We start from the raw sequence: 18,828 nt of genomic DNA on the forward strand, positions 1-18,828 counted from the left end.
TGCAGTGGCACAATCACAGCTCACTACAGCTTCGACCTCCTGGACTCAAAGGATCCTCCTGCCTCAGCCTCCCGAGAATCTGGGACTACAAGCACACACCACCATGCCCAGTTTATTTATTTATTTATTTTATTTTTTTTGAGATGGAGTCTTGCTTTGTCGCCAGGCTGGAGTGCAGTGTCACAATCTTGGCTCATTGCAGCCTCCACCTCCCAGGTTCAAGCGATTCTCCTGCCTCAGCCCCTCGAGTAGCTGGGACTATAGGTGCACACCACCATGCCTGGCTAATTTTTTGTATTTTTTTTTACTAGAGATGGGGTTTCACCGTGTTGCCCAGGCTGATCTCAAACTCTTGAGCTCAGGCAATCCTCCCGCCTCGGCCTCCCAAAAAATGCTAGGATTACAGGCATGAGCCACCATGTCTGGACTCCTTTTTTTTTTTTTTTTTTTTTTTTTGCAGAGACAGGGTTTTGCTATGCTGCCCAGGCTGGTCTCAAACTCCTGTATTCAAGCAATCCACTTGCCTCGGCCTCCCAAAACATTGGGATTACAGGCATGAGCCCCCACACCCACCCTACATATATTTGTTCCCATAAAAACGTATTATTACCAGCTGATTAGGAAGCTGGAGTGGAAGGTCAGTACTGCTTTCCTGTTGATAGTGCTCCATGCCTGGCCTCCAAGTAATTGGATTTTTGCAGGTGGGTCATGTCTCTATGGATCAGTCAGGAATGTCTCCCCAAATCCAGAAGAATCCCAGGGTTTGTGAAAAATGCATGCTCCTCTCTCCCCCACACATGCATATGTGAAAACCATGAATTCTTAAAGCAACTGCCCCAAACTGAGATTTACTAGTAAGAAAAGCTAGGGTTCCTGGGAATGAATCCCACAAGCAAGGAAATATCAGCCAATGGAAAAGTAGCCTCCCCTTGCCAGAGCCATCTCCCTAGCACTGTGATCACAAGATTCACACAGGCGTCAGTCACCGCATCTGCCCCACTGGTGGCTGAAAAGTGGGAGTGCTGAAGATGAATTGGAAGAATGAATTGGTGATGTAAAGAGGAACCAGTGTATAGGCTTGAAATGCTGAGGGGGAACATGACTTCATCTTCATCATTCTGCTTTTCTTCCTTTGGAAGGTCAAGTTGGGTGTGCTAGAGAAAGCCCCAGAATTGTGGGTATTTTGCCATTGACTTTAACCGATAGACTGACATGCACTCCTCATGGTAGCTCCTATGTGCTCAACCTGTCACCGCCTCTTCAAAACATTGTTGGTTTCCATGGAGACAAAAAAGCACTTGCTGGAAGAGCTGCTGGAAATTTCAAGTCAAGATGTCCAGAACTACCCTGCCATATATTTTCTAAGACCTGATGTGAAAGAGAAACGATAGCACAACTCCACAAAGAGGTCAAAGGAAAACAAACCATCACAAGAATGGCTTGACACTGTTTCTAGATCCCAACATCCTGTCTGGATTTTTCTGTCTTTTTAAAACCAAGCTCTGGGCAGCTTTAGGGTGAAGCAGACCTGCTGATCTGCAAGCTCCTGACTTCAGATATGATGTTATTATGGGCAAGAAACCAGTTTGCTCTTCTCAGAGTTTAAATTTTGACAGGTCAATGCAACAACATGACTGCGAATACGCTTACAGAATGAACCCAGCATCTCTCGCATGCCAATCTACCTCCCACTCTCAGGGCTAAAAAAGAGCTCCTCGACTTGTGTGATTATACAGTATATCTATTTTTTAAATCTATTCTGTAAGGCAGTAATGCGAAACGAAAGATAATAGCGTCTTCTAACAGCTGTCAGATTAACATAAGAAGAAATTTTAAAAGAGAGCTTCTAAAGAGGACACTCAATTTATTTTTAAAAAATAGATTCAAAAAAATAGAGAAACTAAAATTTTTGTTTCTCTGTTATGATATAAAAACTTCGCTATTCTGACAAAGGTCCCATTCTGGCCTTTATTTTTCTGGTAAACTTCATTTGAGCCATTAGAAAACTATGACCTTAACCTTTTGGTTTTTATCCATGATTCCAATAGTTAATGGAAAACATCTGACTTCTCCATTTCAGATGCTGGACTCACTATCTTTCCTCCAGTTACCCAAGGTAGAAAGCTGGGACTCAACCTGGATTTCTTCTTCTCCCTTAACCCCCACATCCATCAATCGCCAAATTTTGTTTAACTCCTAAATGTTTCTCAAGTTCTCCTCCTCCTTTTCATTGCCATGATCATTGTCCCAGTTGAGATGCTTGCTAAGACTATTGTAGTGGCATCCTACCTAATCTCTCTGTTCCTGATCCTGCCCTCCTCAGATCCACCCTCCATGTAGTAGCCCTGTCTTCCAAAAATTGAGGCCGGATATTACAGTATGAAAGCCAGATATCATAAAAAGGCATAAGTATAGCTGAGGAGCTCCAGGGGTGGACTTATCAGTCACAATTGATGCTCCCCCTCTTGGAAAGCCCAGACACCATTATTACAGTCAAAGCCTCCACTGCCCCAGTGCTGACCTTCTTGCCTTCCCTGAGATAAGGCTGGGGTCAGGCACAATCTTCCTGACCACACCAGCCTCATGGAGACTTGACTGTGCTCATGATGTCTAGATTTAGATGAAGCACCATGCAACAGAGCCTGGGAGCTGGCCTTCCCAGCAGCTTCCCAGAAATGCTAGTTTAAGTGTGGAGACTTAATGCTCCGTGAAATAAACTTTAATTAATGAGAGTCAAGAAGAAACAAGGGAAAAATTCATCTCTCTTCCTCTCTTTGATGAACTGTTCTGAGGCACAGTGTCTCTCTAGAGCCTGCTCAGATATGTCCCGTGTGACTGGGCAACTGGCTGTGCCTCTTGGTGGAGCTGTGGCTTGCTCAGTACCCCACCTCTTTATGTTTGTTCCATCTCCATCTTTGGCTCATACCTTGCCCTACAATCTTCACCTAACTTTTGCCCACACCTTAAGACTTGGCCCAAGTATCAACCTCCCTATCCTCTTACCGTTTCCATCCCACAAAAAGGTCTAAGTCAGGTGCCCCTTCTCAGTACTCCACAGAAATCTGAATCCTTGAAACTATTAGCTTTATTGAATTATCTGCTCTTCTGTCCCTCTTCCCTATCAGGCTGTGAACTCCTCCGAGAGCAGGGACCATGCTTTATTTATTTGTCTTCCCTAGTACCTAGCACTGTGCCTAAAATACTCAGTCAAGATTGGCTAAACCAAAAGGCTGATTTATAGGCACTTCATGAGGCTTCAAATAGTGAAAAAAGATTTTTAGGCCGGGCGCGGTGGCTCAAGCCTGTAATCCCAGCACTTTGGGAGGCCGAGACGGGCGGATCACGAGGTCAGCAGATCGAGACCATCCTGGTTAACACGGTGAAACCCCGTCTCTACTAAAAACTACAAAAAAAAAAAAAAAAAAAAAAACTAGCCAGGCGGAGCTTGCAGTGAGCGGAGATCCGGCCACTGCACTCCAGCCTGGGCGACAGAGCGATACTCTGTCTCAAAAAAAGAATTAAAAAAAAAAAAAGATTTTTACAGACACACAACACCAAAGGAAGGCATTCCTGGACATAGACACAGCCTGAGCAAATACCTAAAGCATGAAAATGTCAGTGTATAGGGCATATACTTAGCCAGATAGGGGCTTTCTTGTGGAAGGTCTTGACAACCAGGCTGATGGGTTTGTATATCTTTTCCATGGATTAACTGATAGCCATTGAAACCAAGTTGTTGATTTAGGAGGCTTAAACCATGAAGGATATGTAGGATGAATGGGGAAGAGGGTACAGATCAGGGAATTGTGCAGATTGGAATTACCATGGTAGCAAAAAGAATGGGAAAGAGATGCTTGTGAGAAAGACAAGGGAGGCAGACTGCACGTGATGTAGCAAGCATTTATGAGTGAAAGGGATCAAAGCTGGCTTCTAATATTCAAAACAAGGGCTCTGGGAGAATGGCAGGGTCAGTAACTGAAAAGGAAAAGATGGCAGGATTTCAGATTTAGGGCTGGAAGTAAGGACTGAAGAATCGTCAGAAGCATTTTAATAAAAGATGAGACTGTTTATTGCAACATATATGCACAGATATGCATTATCATTATCACCACCACCACCACCAGCAATAGGTGCTAATCAAGTCAGTCCTAGCCTTCATTCTTCCAGCACTGCTTTTATCATCAGTGACGGGCACAGGAGTAAAATAACATTTCCACAAATTCAGAGGGCAAGAGCCATCTGTCCTGCCAGCATATGCCTCTTTATTAATTTTTTTGACAGAGTTTTGCTCTGTCATCCAGGCTGGAATACAGTGGCATGATTATGGCTCACTGCAGCCTGAAACTCCCAGGCTTAATCGATCCTTGCACCTCAGTCTCTTAAGCAGCTGGGACTACAGGTGCACACCACCATGCCTGGTTAATTTTTCTATTTTTGGTACAGATGGGGTCTCCCTATGTTGCTCAGGCTGATCTTGAACTCCTGGGCTCAAGCAGTCCTCCCACCTCAGCTTCCCAAGGTGCTAGAACTATAGGCGTGAGCCACAATTTATGCTTTAAATGTAAGGTGAGTCAGCAACAGCAAAATTGTTAGCATCCCTTTTTATTCATCCTGCAAAGTCTCATCTCTCTGTGTTAACCTAGAAATCCATACTGTAAACATATTCTTAAGTCTACATGAATAATTTCCTTTAGAGCCAGAGAATGCTGATGGGTTAGCAAAGAAAGCAAAAGAGTAGGGAAGAAAAAGTGAAAGTCACATAGCAATATAAAAATTCCTTTTTTGCCTGGCACAGTGACTCAGGCCTGTAATTTCAGTACTTTGGGAGGCTGAAGTGGGAGGATAACTTCAGGCCAGGAGTTTGAAACCAGCCTGGGTGACATAGTGGGACCCCATCTCTACAAAAAATAAAACATTAACCAGGCATCGTGGCATGTGCCTATAATCCCAGACACTTGGGAAGCTGAGGCAGAAGGATCACTTGAGCCCAGGTGAAGGCTGCAGGGAGCCATGATCATGCCACTGCACTCCAGCCTGGGTGGAGACTCTGTTTCAAAAAAAGAGAAAGGGTAAATTCCTCTTTCCTTACATCAAGTCATTGGTGTTATGGAAAGGGAGAAACTTGGACGCTGTTATTTCCAACAAGCTGTTATTATGAGTATCGCACTTGGCCTCATTTTTGTGTTTCAAGCCCCTACTCAGGGCCCTGCTGTGGCTGTTAATTGGTCCAGGAGTTAAGAGCATTAAGTGAGCATCCTCTTGAACAGCTGGCACTAAGAGAAGATAGAAAAGAGAAGTTGCAATCTTCATTCTTTGAGGTTACTTGCTAAAATGAACAATCCAAACACAAAAGATCATTTAGAAATAAGAGACTAGCCGGGCGCGGTGGCTCACGACTGTAATCCCAGCACTTTGGGAGGCCGAGACGGGCGGATCACGAGGTCAGGAGATCGAGACCACCCTGACTAACACGGTGAAACCCCGTCTCTACTAAAAATACAAAAATTAGCCAGGCGTGATGGCGGGCGCCTGTAGTCCCAGCTACTGGGGAGGCTGAGGAAGGAGAATGGCGTGAACCTGGGAGGCGGAGCTTGCAGTGAGTGGAGATCATGCCACTGCACTCCAGCCTGGGCGGCAGAGCGAGACTCCGTCTCAAAAAAAAAAAAAAAGAAAAAAAGAAATAAGAGACTAGAGGCTATTAGATAATGGACACTAACGGGCTAAAAGTAAAAATAAATAAATAAATATTTTTATAATGTGAAAGCAAGTGGGGCATTTAGGAAGGAGTGTTTTGGGAGACTTGGAGCATCATTTTTGAATGGAGTGGTTTGGAGAAATCTGTCTCTTCCTTTTCATCAAGTTATTCTGGGTGGCCTTCACCAAGGTGATCTATAAAGCTGTGAAGAGCTCTTAGATCGAGTGCCTGGAGGTTGTAAAGTGATTTGGAGATAAGTAGAGAGGAAAAGTCCATTCCAGAAGGGAGATGTATTGTTGGGGGGAATCCATCCATTTCTATGAAGCAAGTATTTCTTTTGTTTTATTTTGTTTTGTTTTGTTTGTTTGAGACAGAGTCTTGCTCTGTCGCCCAGGCTGGAGTGCACTGGCGTGATCTTGGCTCACTGCAGTTCTGCCTCCTGGGTTCACGCCATTCTCCTGCTTCAGCCTCCCGAGTAGCTGGGACTACAGGTGCCCGTCACCATGCCCTGTTAATTTTTTGTATTTTTAGTAGAGACGGGGCGTCACTGTGTTAGCCAGGATAGTCTCAATCTCCTGACCTCGTGATCCACCCGCCTCAGCCTCCCAAAGTGCTGGGATTACAGGCATGAGCTACCGCGCCCGGTGAGGCAAATATTTCTTAATGTGGTCTTCAAAACATCTGCATTCGAACTACCAGAGCAGCTGATAAATGCAGGCCTCCATGTTCCTGATTCAGATTCTGATTGAGTAGGTCAGGAGTTTCAACCCAACCACAGGTGAGTCTCAGGCAACTGAAGTTTGAGAAGCACTGCAAGTCTTTCTCCCAGGTGTTCTCATTCCCACCCACGTCTATAATAGCTCTCCCATCTGCAATCACTTACTTAAATACACTTATGGAAGGTTGGGCATGGTGGCTCCCGCCTGTAAGCCTAGCACTCTGGGAGGCCAAGGCAGGTGGATTGCTTGAGCCCAGGAGTTTAAGACCAGCCTGGGCAATGTGGTAAAACCCCATCTCTACAAATACTAGCCCTGCTAATTTTTTATTAGCTGGGATGCCAAGTAGCCTTCCAGCTACTCAGGAGGCTGAGGTAAGAGGATCACTTGAGCCCAGGGAGGTAGAGGCTACAGTAAGCCATCAGTGCACCACTGCACTCTAGCCTGGGTTACAGAGTAAGACCCTCTCTCAAAATAAATAAATAAATAAATAAACAAACAAATTTACTGAGTCTCAGTGCCAAGCTTTACTCTAGTCACTGAAGATACAGGAGAGACCCAAAGAGACCACATCCCTGCCCTCATAGGGCTTGTATGCTAGTGGATATGACAAACAGTAAACAAGTAAGTGTATAATAAATATGCAATATGGCTGGGCGTGGTGGCTCACACCTGTAATCCCAACAGTTTCGGAGGCCAAGGCGGGTGGATCACCTGAGGTCAGGAGTTTGAGACCAGCCTGGCCAATATGGCAAAAACCCATCTCTACTAAAAATACAAAAATTAGCCAGGCATGGTGGCGTGTGCCTGTAGTCCCAGCTACTTGGGAGGCTGAGGCAGGAGAATCACTTGAACCTAGGAGGCAGCAGTTGCCCTGAGCCGAGATCACATCATTGCACTCTAACCTGGACGACAGAGCAAGACTCTGTCTCAAGAAAAAATAAATAAATAATAAATATGCAATATGATAATAAGCACTGTGAGAAAGGCCTGATGGAGTGCTGTTGTTCATGTCAAAGAATACTTCTCTGATAAGGGGCATTTGAGCAGGAACCCAATTCTTCTAAGTCCCCTGAGACCACCAATGGTTTGCCCATTCACCAATCCTCCAAATGGATTCATTCACCAATATTAATTGAGGGCCTCTTGTGTGCCTGGCAAACCTGTCCAATATTCCCTGCATGGCCCCATTAGGGAGGCTTACATTTCATTCCCTAGGGTTCTCAGCAGTCCCACAGTTTTTCACAGCCCCTCTCCAGTCCCCTGAGTCCCTGGCATACCCTTACATTCCATGACCTCTGCCCACCCACCTCCTGCATTTCCAGCTCATTGTTCTGAATCTACCACCTCCCAAATCAACACGTGCATCAAACATCACAATCTTCATATGACACAACCTGGCAGAAGGTTTGGTGAGGGCGCTGTGTTGCCTGGGTCAAGGCAGCTCCAAGGAGTAATGGAAGCTGTGAATAACGATACAGTTCTTCATGTTCATGCTAACTCTTCTTGTGGTCAAGCAAGACCCTGGAGTCAGTAGCTTGAATAAAAATGGTTAAAATGGGTGTGCTTTGGTGGGTAAGGAGGCTGAGCACAGGAGGAAACTAAAATTGTTGGCTGTTCCTACGTCAGACTGTGTGTAAGTGGTTTGCTTATATTATTTCATTTGATTGCTACGACGATACGGTGAGGTTGGTAATAAGCCCATTGTTACAGATGGACAACGGAGGCTCAGAGAGCTTCAGTAACCCATGTCTAAGGCTGCATAGCCAGTGATGGGTAAAACAGGGATTCAAACCTACATTTGAGCCTAAAGCTCCTTGCTTTCTTCCACCAAGTGAAGTGAGAGTTTGTAAAGGCAAAAATTCTGAACAGTGCCTCTTGGGTTAACAGAAATCATGATGACTTTGCCAGCAAAAGACTCAGAGGAACATTGAGTACACAGCCTCTCAGTTCTAGGTAGGTCATGTGTGTCAGCCAGTAGGTTGAGTTTATAACAGTCACATCATGACCTGAACACCCTCCCACTCCACTGCTGAAATAACTAGATAGAATCTGGCAGGGATGATACATAACTACCTTAGACAGGTGTAAGGGAGGGGAAAATACAGACAAAAAGACAACGAAAAGGAAGCTTGCAAGAAAAACAAACCAAAAAACTGAACTAACCCCTAATGCATCTGGTTGAGGCTTCTGCAAAACTAGCAGATGCATTCAGATCAAACTAATTATTAAGAAATGCAAAGAATTAGATGCTGTCTTAGGCTGAAACAAAACAAAACAAAAAGAAATGCAAAGAAAACTTAGCTCCATGGAGCTGTCCTAAATTCATTTATCATGCTTGAGCTTGTAACATTGATCCAGGTGACTCCCAGTTATGGCCTATTGGTGCTCACCTTTTCCCTCTAGGTATGTGCTAGGTGATGAGGAGACGTACTGTCTGGGCTCTTCAGACAGGCTTCTTTTTCCCTGGAACCCAGAAAACTCTGACTACCTGCAGTGTGCAAAGGCAGCTGGCCAGGAAAGGATGCTGGCTTCAGGTCCTGGGGCCCCTCCCTGGAGGGAACAAATGCCTCTCGGATTGCAGCTGCAGAAAGAGAGAGGAGAATCGGGGAATGAGATGGTGTGCTGCAGAGGCAGTGGTTTGGACGGCGACTGGGTGACTCATGCCCCAGGCAGCTTTTTACAGGAGTTGCAAATTCCAGTAATAGCAGATCAGGAACATCTCTCGAGGTTCACCCTACCAATCGAAGGTGCTTCTTGCACCATCTTGCAGCCCTGAGTTGGCATCTGAATAGCTTATCTATTCAGATCCTTTGCCAGATCCCAAAGGTTCTCCTTGCTTTGGCCCCTGGGCTTCCTGAAACCGGGAGGTTATTCTCCCCGGAAGTTGGAGGAATTGGATAATATCGTCTACAGACATCACACGTGAATCTTATCCCTACTACTACAAATATGGATGTTATTTTCTTGTCCTGTGTCCTGGATGGTGAATAGAGTATCTTGTGCCCTTCCAAAAGCCACTCTATGGCCACCTCCTCTCTGTCCTAGGTTCCTGGAGGCTAACTATGTAGACCCCATCAATGAGTGCCCTCTCTCTGGCTTTCAGTTAGGTATACCCTATAGGCAGTCCTGGCAGGAAATAAAAAGGTGGGAGAAGAGTGAGGTCATTTCTTCCGGCTTTCTCTTTGTGGAGTCACCACAAGCTGACTATGTGCTTTATGAGAATAATCCAGCCCTCTCTAAACAATATGGGTCTCTCCAGGTTCTGCTAGCCACTCTCTAGGTTCTGGTAGCCTTCCTTTGCCCATTCAGGCCCAAGGGGATAACATCTCCCCTGTTCCTAGTCTTCCCCTGTTACTAGTCTGTTACTAGTCTGGGGTACCATATCCTCCTTGGAGTTTTCTTCAACCCTGCTCAATTCCTTTATTAAACTCTCTTCAGGCTGGGTGCAGTGGTTCACGCCTATAATTCCAACACTTTGGGAGGACAGGCAGGAGGATCACTTGAGTCTAGGAGTTCAAGACCAGCCTGGGCAACATAGCAAGACTCCATTTCTACAAAAAAATTTAAAAATTAGCCAGGTATGATAGCACACATCTGTGGTCCCAGCTACTCAGAAGGCTGAGGCTGAAGAATCACTTGAGGCCAGGAGTTGAAGGCTGCAGTGGGCCATAATTGCACCACTGCATTCCAGCCTGGGTGACAGAGCGAGACCTGATCTCTAAAAATAAATAAATAAGTAAATAAATAGCAAGCCCTCTTCAAAGGACCCAGTGTGGGAGCATACCATCTCCCCACCGCTGGACACCTGAGCAATACTAATAGTTTAGGTAGATGCAAACCTCACCTGCCTCTCCTCTCTCCTGCCATTGCTGTTACCATAGCTACATGAAGTAACAAAATCCAAGCCTTGTTAAGGAAGGGTGAGAAGAATCTATGTCATGCCACTTAGAATAAAACCCAAGTTCCTTACCATGACTTAAAAGGTCTGAGCTGGCTCTCCAAATTCCTCTCCCTCTACGGTCCCTCTCGTCTGTCCCAGCCACAGCGGGCCTTTTGCCATGCTTGAAGCCAAGCTTATTCACACAGATAAGCCTTTGTACTTGCAGTTTCTTCCTTCCCTCTGCCTGCTACCAGGTCCTGGGCGAGGGATTATTGTAGGTTGTCAAGTTTAATCCTTTCTCCTGCAAACTGCAAACTCCCTGAGGCAGACTCTTTTTTTTTTTTTTTGGCATCATTGTGTTCCAGGAGCTGCAAACTCAAGTGTCTTTGGAACATGACAGGTAACAGAAACAAGAGAAGGGGCCAAGACTAATAAAAATCATTCTGCCCTCTTGGTCTGGCTTTTGTTTTTCCCCTTTTGACAGAGACGTGGAAGCAGAGAAATATTTCCTTACTATAAACACTCACACACACACACACATACTCATACACGTACTCATACACAGTGCAAAGAGGATGAGAACAGCAAGTGACAATTATCACTGAAGCTGGAGAGCAAGAGGGACTGGGTGAGCACTGCAGCAAACCACACACCAGCCAATTTGCTGTTTTGCAGAAATCTGACCCAGGGTGACCAGATATTGCTGTTTTCCAAGAGAAGCTGAAAATCTAGATTTTATGTGGTGTCTCCTAATTTTTAAATGTTGGCAATTTTTAAAACTCCTTGCAGGTCACACTAAGCATATCTTTGTGTTGGATTTAACGCAGAGGCTGCTGGTATACAATCACTGCTGTATGTTCAGTGGGCTTAGCATAGTATATGCTCAATAATTATGTGTTGAATAACTGAATAGCCTTCCAGTTGACTTCTCAGCATTTAGAAGTAGCTGACAGGTAGTTCACCTCCCCTCTGTTGGGAACATTTTTTAAAAGTAGATTCAGAACAGAAGGAAGCTTCTCCATTATAGCTGGAAGCTTTAAGGTATAGCTGCTGCTGGACTCAGATGCAACCCACCAGAAATTTCTCAAAGATTAGATTTCTGTATCACTCAGACTGGGGCTGGTGTATGAATCAGGAAGTAATGACATGGCCATGTCTGTTTTTTATAGCCAGCATCCGTTCTGATGGTTGGCACCATGGTGTACAGATTGTTAAGTAATCTTAATATCACCCCCAGCTGGGTGCAGAAATGGAAACCTATTACTGGTCATAATCTGTTACCACCAAGAAAGGCTCATGGAGGTGGGAAATGACGTGTGTTGTCAAAACAAGATCTAGTTCACTTAGGTGTTGAATTATATTCCAGGTTTTATAGAGGGTTGATTCTCTCAAATCTCTTATTGGAATCTGGCCACGCTTCTCCTTTCTATTTTCCCATCTGGGAGACATACAGGCTCTCACACCTAGTTTCCATGCCTAGCCAAAGCTATTCCAACGCTGCTAGAGAACATGGAATGACAGGAGGCATCCGGATAAAGGTCATGAGGTGGAACAAGTGCAGGGTGACCCAGTGGAAGGCAGTGGTGGAAACAGGTGATGGCTTCAGGAAGAGGTTCTAGTTAATTCACTTTCCCCAGTGTATAAAAGCAAGCTTTTCCCCAGGCTTCACAAACAGCAGGCTCATGTCTAGCTCTACTTACTTGCACCATAAGCAGGAAGTTCATCGTCTGTTCAAATGCTAAATAGATGTTAGCAGCACTTTATTGGATCAGTTCAAGGTGATTTCGATTTGTTCTTGGAACACATTCATCATCTTCTAACACGTGTGTATGGCTCTGCTTTCTGGACAGATAGAATTACTCATGTGTATGTGTCAACCAACCAAATTAAATCATCCAATGTGACAAACCCATTTGGAGGGCTATTCCCTTTAATTTATTCTAGGAAAATAATATTCTAGGCAAACTTATTCCCTAGAATTTGTGACTCAGGTTTAACTTCGTATTTCCCGGAGCAAAACTTCCCAACTTTTATTTGGGGTAGCCTAGGGCAGTGGGTTACAAAGTTATTTTAGTCCTAGGATATTTTATAATAGCTTCCAAATACAGAGGCCAATATAAAAAGCTGGGAAAGGTCAAGCAGATCAGAGGGAAGAACTGGGAAACCTGGGCATTTTCTCTGCCCCTCTCTCTTGTTGCCCACGTGCGGGGACTACCAGGAACCTCTTGAAACACACTTGAAGCAGCTGCACTTGCGAATCTCCAAGTAGCTCAAGGTGTGTTGGAAACTCACAGCTCAAACTTTCAAAAACAAAGGGTTACTTTTACTGTGTCAAATTGCCTTCTTATAATTTATAATCTCATAATATTTCAAACATTCCTAAAGAAAAGTAGAACAAATCTTTATGTACCCATCACTCAACTTTATCAAATCTTAACATTTTGCTTTGGTTATTTTTAAAGGAGTAAAATATTACAAATATTGTTGAAGCCCCTTCATGTGCTCCTCCCAAATTTCATTCTCCTTCCCTCCTTCCTTCCTCCTCAGAAATAACCACCACACTGAATTTGTATTGATCATCCCCATGAAAGATTTTTCCTATAAATATATATTAATATATACATTTTCCTCTAGTGGATTATACAGCCAGATGCAGTGGCTCATGCCTATAATCCCAACACTTTTGGAGGCGAGGCAGGAGGATGGCTTGAGCCTAGGAACTTAAGGCCAGTCTGAGCAACACAGCAAAATCCCATCTCTACATAAGATCAAAAAATTAGCCAGGCATGGTAGCACGTGCCTATAGTTCCAGCTACTCAGGAGGTTGAGGTGAGCCCAGAAGGTTGAGGCTGCAATGAGCTAAGATCATGTCACTGCACTCCAGCCTAGGCAACAGAGCAAGACCCTATTACATACACACACAAAATATGATGTTACAAACATCAATCTGCAATTTGCTCTTCTAGCTCAACATTGTGTTTTGGAGATTTATCCATCTTGATGCATTTAACTCTGGCTCATACACTTTAACTACTACATCATATTGTGTTGTATGAATTTTTTTTTTTTTAAGACGGAGTTTCGCTCTTGTTGCCCAGGCTGGAGTGCAATGACATGATCTCGGGTCACCGCAAGCTCCGCCTCCGGGTTCAAGCAATTGTCCTGCCTCAGCCTCCTGAGTAGCTGGGATTACAGGCATGTGCTACCATGCCTGGCTAATTTTGTATTTTTAGTAGAGATGGGGTTTCTCCATGTTGGTCAGGCTGGTCTTGAACTCCTGACCTCAGACGATCCACCCACCTCAGCCTCCCAAAGTGCTGGGATTACAGGCATGAACCACCGCGCCCGGCCTGTTGTACGAATTTGTGTGTGCATTTTCCTTTTCATGAATGCTGCCTCAAATTTTTCACAAAATGTTGCAACGAACATTCTTGTGCATGTATCTACTCTGAAAACTTCTCTAGGACCCAGTGCAACACACACACACACACACACAAACACAAAGTAAAACAAAAGTTTCATGAAACAATTGTCTTACTACACTTTCAGAAACCTTCTCATAATGCATATCATAGTTTTTTAAATCAGGTTGTCATTTCCCTTCCATTCCTAGTTTGCTGAGAGTTGTTAATCATGAATGGGTGTTGAATTTTGTCAAATTCTTCTTTTTTCACAAATAGGACTTTTTATTTCCCACTTATTATAAGTCCAAACTTTAAACAGATTATTGGACTGGACTGGTGGGTTCATATCCATCAGCTTGCTCATCTTTTAGCACCTATCTCATCCCCAGTGGCTTTTCCAAAGCTACTTCCTTCACCATGAAGCTCCATGAGTTTTCCCAATTCATATTTGGGCTTCTTCAGCATTTTTACTTTACTTTTCTTTTTTTTTTTTAGACAGAGTCTCGCTCTGTCACCAGGTTGCAGTGCGGTGGCACAATCTGGGCTCACTGCAACCTCTGCCTCCCGGGTTCAAGCAAGTCTCCTGCCTCAGCCTCCTGAGTAGCTGGGACTACAGGCATGTGCCACCATGCCTGGCTAATTTTTGTATTTTTAGTAGAGACGGTTTCACCATGTTGGCCAGGATGGTCTCGATCTCTTGACCCTCGTGATTCACCTGCCTTGGCCTCCCAAAGTGTTGAGATTACAGGCGTGAGCCACCGCGCCCAGCCAGCATTTTTACTTTTCTAATGAAAACATCATGGAGAGGATAAATAGATTGGCAAACCCTTTCTATGTCTTTTCCAATGCTGTCTGGAGCCAATTTATTGACCACTTCTTTCAGGTCATTTGTCTACACCTCTCAGGTCATGATTTCCATCATCTTCTTCCAGATTTAGTGGACCTGCTGATGCTAAGCATAAGAAGTCTTCCATATTTGATTGTTGCATTTTTTAGTAAAACCAACACAGAACAGACAAAGCAAGTAACCATTGGTAGTCTTGACACCAACATGAGCTTCAATCACTGTCTGCCATTTTTTCACCATGGAACATATTTTGTCAAGGATAAGATCCATGCCATGGAAGTTAGTCAGGCAGCTTTTGCCCTGAACATCTTCTATAATCAGTTTGAATTTTCTAAATGAAACTTCACCATTCTGCAAATCAGCAAAACTCACTTCAAACACAGGACCCTTGAGGCCATCAGATGCAGTTTTGGTTCCTTGGGTCCTGGTGACTAGCGTCTTTCCTATATTTCTTATATTGAACATAGCAGGTGCTTTCACATTGTACAAATCTTCCTTAGAAAATGGATCAATCACTTTCTTCTTGGCTCCCTTTTTGCCACCTTTCATAAGGCACTTGTTCTTGCCAATCACCATGGTGCTGCTCAGAAAGCCAAAAGGGGATCATAGGGGTTTTTAAAAGAAATTCTGTCAATAGGGTAAACTACAATAATTAATTTTCAAATGTTGAACCAACCTTGCATTCCTGAGATAAGCTCCACTTGGCCATAGGATGTTGCAATGAGTGCCAAGCTACAAATATGAGGGCAGAGTTCTCCACAAGACTGCCCTCACTTCAGATACCAGCAGCAAGTCTAGGGGTACCTAGGGCCATCCTCATTTCATACTAGCTGGCGACAAGTTTGAGCATCCCAAAAGACTTCCTCAGGTTTCATTCAGAAAAATGAGTCACAGAACTCAGGAAAGCAATATACTTACAATTACAGTTTTATTACAGCAAAGCATAGAAATTGGAACCAGCCAAAAGTAGACATACATAGAACAAAGTCTGAGAGGGTTTGAAACATAAAGGACACATTGATCTCTGGGCATCAAAGTGTGGCAATACTCTAAAAGTACGGCCAACCAGGAAAGCTTACCCAAGCTTCAGTGTCCAGAATTTTTATTGTGGTTTCATTATGTAGATGTGATTGATTGAATCACCAGTTATACCATTGAACTCAATCTCCAATCCCCCTCCCTTCCCTGGAGATGATACCATTTAGCTCAAAGTCTCAACACTCTAATCACATGATTGGTCTTTCTGGTGTGGCCAACCCCCATCCTGAGTTATCTCATTAGCACAAACTATCAAGTAGGGCCTGAGGGGTCTACCACAAATGCACAAATAACAAAGACACACTTATTACTCAGGAAATTCTAAAGGTTTGGGGGTTAAGAACTGCGGATAAAGACAAGCTAAATTCTTCATTATACAGACATGTTATATTTTCTAATGTTGCTTGACTTGATTAGTTATTATTTTGTTAATGATGCATGTGTCTATCCTTATGAAGAATATTAACCTGTAGCATGGTAGATTTTGACAGATACTTTTTATCCCATTTTTTCAGTTTTCTTTCTTTTTTTTTCTTTCTTTCTTTTTTTATTGAGATGGAGTTTTGTTCTTGTTGCCCAGGCTGGAGTGCAATGGCATGATCTGGGCTCACTGAAGCCTCTGCCTCCCAGGTTCAAGCAATTCTCCTGCCTCAGCCTCCTGAGTAGCTGAGATTACAGGCAACCACCTCCATGCCCGATTAATTTTTTTGTTGTTGTTGTATTTTCAGTAGGAATGAGGTTTCCCCATGTTGGCCAGGCTGGTCTTGAACTCCTGGCCTCAGGTGATCCACCCACCCCGGGGTCCTAAAGTGCTGGGATTACAGGTGTGAGCTACCATGCCCGGCCTAAAGTTTTCTTATATTCCCAGTTTTCTAGGAGTTTTAACATAAATGGATGTTCGACTTCTGTCAAATGCTTTTTCTGCATCTGTTGCAATCATGGTGTCATTCTTTTCCTTTACTTTGCTAATAGAATGAATTCTATTAAAATACTTTCTGGTGTTGAACAATTCTACATTCTTGAAAAATATTTAATGTGAATAAAATTTTTCTTTTATTTAAATTTTTTTTGAGACAAGCTCTCACTATGTTGCCAGGGTGGTCTTGAAATCCTGGTCTCAAATAATCCTCCCACCTCAGCCTCCCAAATAGTTGAGACTACAGGTGCGAGCCACCATGCCCGGCTTTAAAAACCATTTTAATATCACAAATAACATACTAATACTTATTTTTTAAAAGTTAAACTTACTCTTTAAAAGTTAAAAGTTAAGCTATTTTCAAATATTTACAAATGCAAAGTGTATCCCTAAAAAGATGAATAAGAAATTTGTTATAATGGCTGTCTTAACTAAAGAAAACCAAGTGGTTGAGGGATAGGAGAGTGAAGTGGACCCAGTCACTTTCTACATATTGTTCCAGGAGTATTTAAACACCTTTGAAAATGTTAAATTAAAACATCACAAAAAATGCTGAAGTTTCCCTTGCCTACTGCTCCCAATTCCTTGTTCCTTCTTGGTTCCCCCTGAAATTACAACTCTTATGAATTTGGTATGCTTCCTCTGAGAGATACTATTTGTATTTACAAACATGTAATTATTTTGCATTTTATATAGGATAACATACCAGTGTGTTCTTCTAGTGCTTTCCCTGCTTTTACATAAATACATGTGTATACCCACATGTGTACATGTGCGTGTTATGTAGATAAAATTATACCACAATCCTAATTCTGCTTTTTTTTTTTTTGCCCTATTATTTGTCTAGGAGATTTATCCACATTGCTATATATACATCTAGCTCCTGCTTTTAATAGTTTCACAGTATTATGTAATATGAAAAAACAACTATTCTTTCATCTATCCCAGAATCCCTCTAGGTTAGATATAGCAGAGCGAAATTGTTGGTTTCAGTGTATACACATTTGCTGTTGTTTCAAGGAATACTACCGAATTGCTCTCCAAAGTGACCATACCAGTTTCTTTAACGCACCAAGCAACCAAGCAAGCACATTTCCTTCCTTTCTTCCCTCCCTCCCTCCCTCCCTCCTTCTTTCCTCCCTTTCCTCCCTCCCTCTCTCCCTCCCTCCCTTCTTTCCTCCCTTTCCTCCCTCCCTCTCTCCTCCCTCCCTCCCTTCTTTCCTCCCTTTCCTCCCTCCCTCTCTCCCTCCCTCCCTCCCTTCTTTCCTTCCTTTCCTCCCTCCCTCTCTCCCTCCCTCCCTCCCTCTCTCTTTCTCTCTTTCTTTCTTCGTTCAGAGAGTTTTGCTCTGTCACCCAGGCTGGAATGCAGTAGTGCAATCTCAACTCACTGCAACCTCTGCCTCCTGGGTTCAAGCCATTCTCCTGCCTCAGCCTCCAGAGTAGCTGGGACTATAGGCGTGCACCACCACACCTGTAGTTAATGAATACAAAAATTTTTGTACTTTTAGTAGAGACAGGGTTTCACCATGTTGATCAGGATGGTCTAGGACTTCTGACCTCAGGTGATCCACCGGCCTCGGCCTCCCAAAGTGCTGGGATTATAGGCGTGGGCATATAATGTAAGCATGGCTGACCGCACACATGCTTTCCATTGACTTGCTGCTACCTTGATTGAGCAAGGCATGTTTTCTCTCTGGGCTCCCATCTGTAGGAGGAGGGAGCTGGGTGGACCCCGTGAGTGTACGAGATGGTGTAATGGTAGGTTGTGTAGTCTCAGAGTGGGTAGGATGACTGCCCTAAAGAAGGCAGCGAGAGCAGGAGGATGCAGGTGCCAGCCAAGCTGAAGGCAGGCAGTTCAGATGCCCTTGGTCCTCCTCTTAGCCCATCCATGAGCACCGTGACAATTTATCTGCAGCTCTCACCCAAAATCCCCCTCTGAAAGGCATGGATACCCTTTTCTGCAGAATTCACCAACTAGGGTCTCCCAGGGGTTGACAGAGGCCCAGGTCATTTCCATTTATTGAGACTCCCAGCTAATTAAAAAGATGAATAAATAGTAAGCGGGGTTAACAAAATTGTGTGTATGGTAATATTGCCATTGAACACATAAATACTAACAAATGCAGAGCAGTGGTCTACAGATATCATGTAATTGCACTGGTCAAGGACAATTATAGGATTAATAGACAATATTAATTCATAATATGGTACAAATAAGATGGTCCAGGAATGGAACACACATTTACAAGTACAATATAAAAATATCTTTTTTTTCAAACCTGCCAGGATAATGCTTTGACTGAATGTATGAGTGCCTTTGGAGAATTCT

At 43.6% G+C, this 18,828-nt stretch overlaps 1 protein-coding gene across 1 annotated transcript; it reads right to left on the minus strand.

Moving 5' to 3' along the window:
• Positions 1-14,650: 14,650 nt before the first annotated feature.
• LOC117096708 (40S ribosomal protein S3a-like) lies at positions 14,651-15,121 on the minus strand. The gene has a single exon (XM_033234129.1). The coding sequence runs from the start codon at positions 15,119-15,121 to the stop codon at positions 14,651-14,653; it is 471 nt and encodes a 156-aa protein (XP_033090020.1).
• Between the last annotated feature and the right edge of the window lie 3,707 nt (positions 15,122-18,828).

The sequence above is a fragment of the Trachypithecus francoisi genome, unplaced genomic scaffold (genome assembly GCF_009764315.1).
Source record: "Trachypithecus francoisi isolate TF-2019V2 unplaced genomic scaffold, Tfra_2.0 Lachesis_group14, whole genome shotgun sequence".
NCBI classification, from domain to species: domain Eukaryota; kingdom Metazoa; phylum Chordata; class Mammalia; order Primates; family Cercopithecidae; genus Trachypithecus; species Trachypithecus francoisi.